We start from the raw sequence: 7,359 nt of genomic DNA, 5'->3' as shown, positions 1-7,359 counted from the left end.
TTATAATTAAATTAGAAATTAAAAGCAGAACAACCACCCATATGATGTTGCCCTATCTCAAAATAACAAATTTTGAAATTTTATATCATAATTAGCCTCTTCACACTGTTTCAAACATTCAAATTTTCTCACTTTTTCTGGGACTATTTGACTACCGTTTGCTAGTTTTTGGAATTAAACTATCGACGGTAGAGAATTTATAATGTAATGAATAAATTAAGAATAAACGTGAAGGTCACACTCAACATAATGACAATACCCAAAAGAATAAAACACAACCGGAAGCAGAATCCTTTTTGCTTTAAACCAGTTTCCTAACTGTGAGGCAGAAGAATTTACTGCTTCCAAACATGATTTCATTTTTTTAGGTTAGCAAAAATTTTTTATCTCGTAAAGGAACTTTGTTTTTTATTTCCTTATTCTTTGAACACTTATCCAGTTTTTGATGTCGAAAAATGACTAGCAAACATCCAAATGAAACCGAATAAATCTAACTTTTGCAAGACACTCAGAAAATATCAAGAAATAGGGATGTTGCATGAAATTATATAAAAAGATATTTTGATTATTTAATAGCTCATTAACATATACCAAAAAGAAATATTTTTTTCTTGAATAAGAAACATGTTTTTTTTTCATCAAATTTGAATATGGCTCCCGCTCGCGGCATTTTTTGTTAGACGCATAGATTGGCTGAATCTGTGTGACGTCATTCTTCGCGGCAAAATTCAAACTTCTTAGATTATGCAATTTCAAAAAATAATGAAAATGATTTAAAAAATTCACTTGAATGGGTAAATGTACTCTAAATGGATTTCATGTATATTAGTATCAAAAACTAATCAATAATAATTACGAAGAAAAGAATTGAAATAGTCTCTCTCGATTCTAGTCATTCCATTTACGTATTCCCTAGAATCACATTCAGATACAAAACACTTTTTCGCTGAAAATCTACTTTATTTAGGGAATTAGCTAATTTCCAAATCAATTCTTAGTTTATATTTTGGATCCTGCTTGATTCGGCTTTTATTTTCGATTTCTTGTTTTTAGTCATTTATAGGTTCGTTTTAACAATCAGCTGGATCAGCCAGTGGTGTCAGAACGCGGATGTCTCTAGCATGCGCAGTAGTTATTTCTGTGTATTTTTAGGTTATGTAACGCCATTTGTCAATTAAGAAATACACATGAATCACTACTGCCCATATCAGACATATCCGCGTTCTGACACTACTGGGATCAGTTCACAAGTAGAAAGCTGCGATAACCGCTCAACCTGATTGGTCGGAATTTTTCTAAGTAACACGGCGGCTAAAGTGGTCTAATTTGTGCTCAGTTGTTTATTTTAGTGACGTCATGTCTGACCAAATAGACGTAAAATAGAAGTTTTTCTTTAAAGTATTAGAAACGTTTAGGAATTTTCTTTCATGCAGAACGTTATTCACCGCATCAAGTTTCTGAAAATATGTTTATCTCAGCAACTTGGCTTGTCTTATGGCACGACCTGGCGTATTTTAGTGAGTATATTGGCTTGAAATATACCGGTAGAAATGGTCGGAGGAGTTATCGAAAATCGGACTCTCAGGATGGACTATCTGGATCACCATTTATTTCAAAAACCCCTAAAGAGAGCTTCTAAATAAAACTAGGAGGCTATCTTGAATATAACATTATATTTTAGACTTTAAATAAAGTTGAAATTTTGAAAACCATTTATGACAATAGATTTAAAAGTAATTTCTTAACAGATTGAATGATAATATATTTTAACAAAGCATAAAAGCAACCCCTTACTGGAATAAGGAAGATTATCTGATAAAATTATAGTTCGATCTTCTCGAAAAATTACAAATTACAAACAATTTATCGCATTGCCGTCAGAAGTATTGTCCCAAAACGCTCTGAGTGGAAATATATATAGTTTTATACGTGGCTTAAAAATATCGATTTTTAGGGTATTTTTATATTGGGATTTTTTTGTTGAAAAATTGCGCCGCTAGTCATGCAAGAGCCTTAAATGAGCCCTTAATTTCTGTTAAAGAAAAAATTTGATATAACCAATATTTCTACCATGGTACCATTCTATCATAGTTTTACCTAAAGCTGATAGTACCATGCGTTTTTTTTTTAATGCAGGGCCAAAAATTTGGCTTTTAGATATGAAATGAGCTCTACACAAGAAGTAATTCCTTCAAAGGCCAGTCAATGTTTGGACACAATCCGAGAAAACTAATCACTGCTGATTTGCTTTATTTTCAGTTCAATGTCGCATCCCTCTACAGGGTAGTTTTAGCGTATCAGAAATTATTATTGAAAAAGGGTTTGACTTTTTTTGACGGCTAGAAAATATTAAAAGACAGATAGAATACTTTTCTTCTAACGCACGCACGAAATGTTTGATTTTCGACACATGTATTGCGTGCGGGAAGTGAGCAATTCCGAAACCGTGGTAACAAGCAGTTATAAAAAGACTTCTTCCAGCTGCTGCGCTGGCGCTCTTTTCTTGCTGTTGCGCTTGCATATTTCGAGTCAGCATTACTTTCCAGGACTGTCGGAATCATAACCTCACTTCAATATGATTTGACGCTTGAGACTGATGGTGAGTAGTGAATAGTTATTGGACATACTTGAAGTGATACGTTACCATAAATGACTGAAAAATTACCATAAATTACCGATTAATTACCGAAAAATTCCGAAAATTTTGGAAACTTGTAGATATTTGAAATTATCGGCAATTTGCTCATTTTTCATAAATTTCTGAAAATTTTGCCAAGTTTTTTTATAAATTTAAGGAAATTTTTGAAATTTAGCAAATCATCCAGAAATTTTTGAAATATTTTTATTTCTTCCAAAAAGCTTCGGATACACTAAATTTCTATAAATTGTCGGTAATTTACCAATTTACCAAAAATTTCCGGAATTTTTAGGTAATTTTTGTAATTTTACCATAAATTTCCAAAAATTAACATAATTTTTCAAAAAATTGGTTTTTATTTTTTCTCAAATGGAAAATTTCCCGCATTTGTTAGAAAAAATATCGTTTGCTACAGGATCTTAAAGTACGCAGTTTAAACTCTTGTGAAGTTTACAGTACATGCTATCGGCTCATCTTCGGGTCGTTTCCGGCTCCCCTTCGACTTGTCTCTGGCTCTTACAGCTAACTTCACACTCGTGTGGAACTGCCTTATCAACATTTTTGAGTAGTGGGTAGTTTTTTAATGTTGGGGATGGTTTTAAGAAATTAATCTTCAGGGCCTTGAAGAGCGTATAATGAGCCTTTAATTCTGATGTACTCAATTTTTATTATTGGGGGCGGGGGATGACGTAATTTTTCTAAACCAATAACATTTTTTCAAATTCATCCTATCTATCTGTCATAACTTCAAATGCGCTTAAATGCAACAGAACTATAAAATTTTGCGCTAGCTAATTAAAAAATATATATTGGGGGGGGGGGGGGGGGGGGGGGGCGTAGTGTAACGAAAGCTTTAAATCTTCCACAGTGACGTGCAATATAAAGTTGCGGACATGATTTCATTCTTCAAATGGGCTCATATGCGCGATATTTTTTTTCAAACCTTGCAAATGTCCCAAGAAATGGAGGTCAACAAATTTTCCGATGTGATGACTAACAAAATAAAATATGTTATCTATGTTACTTAACTAGCGCCAAATTTAGTAGGGGTGGCGCATTTAAGCGCATTTGAAGTTATGACGGATAGTTATGATGAATTTGAAAAAAGTTTATTAGTTTAAAAAAATTACGTCAACCGTCAGGTATATTCAAATTTTAATTCAAATCCTATATTTAGTCATAAAATTATCTGAGTTACTCAATATAAAATAAGATTAATAATACATATTTTGCAAATATTGGTTATTGATGAGATGTCTTAATTTAAATACACTGAAATCCCGTTTAAGTTTACGTCCGGATAAGTTCACTCTCGTTTCAGTTCACGCGTTGCTTTTCGTTTAGTGCTACTGCGTTTGCGTTAGGGCTGCGCGCTGGTTGGCTACACTTGACGTGCGATTCAAAATTACGTTTGAAAACAATTCTTTTTATTTAAATAAATAATAATTAAAATATGTACAAGAATGTATACAAATTATGTAACTTTTGATTTCAGGTAAGAACAACATTTATAACACATATATTTTATAAATAACAGTTTATTTTCATTGAACTCCAAAGACTAACTTATATTTCACAAAAAAATTTTTAATAGTTACATGTTTCGAAATATCATACAATATTTCAGGAGCTTAATATGTATATAAGTTAGTTGCAGAATATAATAATGATAATATTTGAATTTTTCTAAGCAAAATTTATCTCAGAATATTATTCTTTTCGATAGGAGACGTGACAAAACGACGCAGAAAGTTCATCATTATTATATTCTGCAATTAACATCTATAAACTAAGCTCCTGAAATATTATATGGTATTTCAAAAAATGTATCTCTTAAATAATTTTTTGTAAAATATAAGTCTGTATTTGGAGTTCAATGAAAATAAACTGTTATTTATAAAATATATCTGTTATAATTTTTTTTCTTGTCTGAAATCAAAAGTCACATAATTTTTATACTTTCTTTTATATATTTTAATAATCATTTATTCAAATTACAAGAATTATTTCTTAAAGTAATTTTGAATCGCGCGCCAAGTGCGGCCAACTAGCACGCAGCACTAACGCACGCGCAGTATCACAGGGTGCGAACATTGGCATCAATGCTCCGCCCATTCAAGCTTCCCATATATATGCCAAACAATTTTCGATGCGGAGGAGTGAACTTAAACAGGGTTTCAGTGTACGAAGGTGAAAATTTTAAAATTATAACGATAAAATAGGTTTACGATTAACAATTAATTATTTTTAACGTAAGATAAACAATTGTCTATATTTGTTATTCAAGTGTTCTTCCCACTAAGAAATTAGTATTTTTGCACTAACATAGATGTTGTTTTTTTTTAATTGAGCAATCATTTTATTCAGATTTTGAAGGAAAGAAGGTCTTACAAAATAAATTTCATTTGTTTAAACTTTGTTGATTTCCAAACAAAAGTTATCGTTAGTATGTAAACGTAATTACCTCTGTTTAAATAAATACAATTTCTTAACACGGTGCTCGCCATTTTAAACAATTGAAAAATATTGTTAAATTTATTTCTGTCTCTTAAATGTTCACAAGCATAATGTTCTAATATTCAAGCGACACAACAAATTCGTTTTCATCATTTCAACAAATTTTGTTCTGACGAAATGAACATCGAGTTCTAAAGGTTTAGGGTGAACTGCGTCATCGTAGTGTGCCAAACCTAAGTCTGTCAAAGCAAAGTACAAATAGGAAGTTTGTTATTCGTTTTACGTTAGAGAAAGAAAATAGAAATTTTTCAATTGTACATAAATATTTCGATTTTACTAATTAGTTAACAACAGTTAATTAGTAACTCTCTGACTGGCCACAAAAATGATTGGAATAACAACCTTATCCTTCTGCAGTATTGCTGTAATTTTTAATAGTAATTGCTCATTTTCTCTAAAACAATCAGGGACGAGTTTCGTTTAGAACATTTTTGCAGTTTGTAGCACGGCAAATCCCGAAAATAGTGCCCCTAGAGCTAGTTCTTAAGAGAACTGACACCGCACCGTGGTTATGGTTGAGATTAGCTGCGGGGGGATGTGCGGTTCACTTGGAGTGGGAGCCACAGACATAGCGGATAAGCATCATAGCGAGCTCGCGTCGACCAGCAGTAGGACTCCGCAGCTTAAAGCTAACTTAAGCCAATGGGATTGATTGGACTATTTTGTGCGACCAAATGGGCACATCAATTTGTTATTAAAATGTTATAATACGGCTTAGAATTAATACTTTACTATAGGATTTCTTATTAATATTTAATTGCAACTCAAATTCATCCTGAATTTGTGGCGATGTCATGGCGTTTTCTTGTTCTAATCTACGAAGGAAATAAGAAAAAATAAATTTACAACAAAATTAAACTTAGGAAACAATTTATTTTAAGACAGAATTTTTTCTCTAAGTGCGTTGAAACGGTATACGGAAAATACACCAAATTCTTAGAAGTACCTTAAGATTTGTCATTTACAGATGTGAATCGATATAATTTCACTTAAAGCATAGTGTATCAATTATTATCAGAAAGAATAGGAAAATTGAAAATGAAAGAAAAATGATGAATTACAAATTGAATACAAAATTGTTTATTTATTGCAAAAAAAAGAATAAAATTTTACCAAAAAAACGATATTAATTTTCTGGAAAAAAAATTAGATTACTATTTTGCAACCGGTTGCAACTACTTGCATTTATATGATATTTTTAAAAATAAATGTTGCGTATAATATTGAAAACAGTAGATTTCAATGTTAAAACATGCTAAAATTTTCATGATTTATCGTTTTATTCAGTAACTATTGCAATTTCTGTGATGCCAGTATGGTGCAGTTTGCCGGCCGCAGTAAGGCGCGCGCATGCGTGTTCGTTACTTCGAAATGTAATTTCATGAAAAAACTTGGGAACTACTCTTTCTTTCTACAAAATACCGTATTTGAAGGCAGAATATTCTTTTTGCGGTCGAGCGTGAGTATTTTAGAGTAAAAATCGACTAAAAATATTTAATATTCAACGTTTTTGATTATTGAAATATAAAATGAACAAAAAACACTTCGGAATGAATTTTTTAAAAACGTTTATTATAACTATGCTTTGAGAAATTAAGATAATTTTGCGTCATCCTGTGCAAGTATTACAGAATGGCAAATATAAACAATTCTTACTTTTTTATTAATGAATTAACGAAGGTAGTCATTTTTCTGTCAATATTTTCTTCCAGTAAGGTTTTTCAGGAAATATTGCATTTTCCTGTTATCCATGTTTCCAATGCACATTTAGGTCCTTTGCTTCCACTCAATGAGTTTTTGGCCATTGCTTTGGCCGCCTTCGTCACAGGTTCTGAAAAATAATGTCTCCTTTAAAAAAAGATACATCGAAATTTGAATCGTAATAACAGACTAGTGAAATATAATCAATTCCTAGAGAGAAAGTAGGGACGTCCTATGTCAGCCCAATCAATGTCTCTAAGATGTCCAATGTCTTAAAGATGACCTAAAGACGTTTTCAATACATGGAAGTTCTCAGGTCATCTTTCGTACGGACATTAGACGTCTTAAGAATATCCCCAGAATGTCCAAAAGACATGGGCTGTCCCAACGACGTCTCTAGGACATCCTTAATTTTGTTGCCCACTGGACAGGTACTTCAATCTGAAGCAGCACGTCCTCAGTGCAAAACAAGAAATTTTTGTAAAATTCTATTCCTCATTAGT

The 7,359-nt window shown here is 31.9% G+C and overlaps 1 protein-coding gene across 1 annotated transcript in view; it reads right to left on the bottom strand.

Moving 5' to 3' along the window:
- Positions 1–7,359, bottom strand: part of LOC117167256 — a 16,515-nt gene that overhangs the window by 4,811 nt on the left and 4,345 nt on the right. The window contains exons 2-3 of the mRNA XM_033352062.1: positions 6,812–6,986; positions 5,888–5,970 (exon numbers count right to left, since the gene is read on the bottom strand). Coding sequence (XP_033207953.1) covers positions 5,888–5,970; positions 6,812–6,843 — 115 coding nt within the window. The 5' untranslated portion in view covers positions 6,844–6,986. The remainder of the gene's footprint in view (positions 1–5,887; positions 5,971–6,811; positions 6,987–7,359) is intronic.

The sequence above is a fragment of the Belonocnema kinseyi genome, chromosome 2 (assembly GCF_010883055.1).
Source record: "Belonocnema kinseyi isolate 2016_QV_RU_SX_M_011 chromosome 2, B_treatae_v1, whole genome shotgun sequence".
In the NCBI taxonomy this organism is placed as follows: Eukaryota; Metazoa; Arthropoda; class Insecta; order Hymenoptera; family Cynipidae; genus Belonocnema; species Belonocnema kinseyi.
The sequence above is the reverse complement of the archived record's forward strand: the minus strand, read 5'-3'. Positions and strand labels throughout refer to the sequence as shown.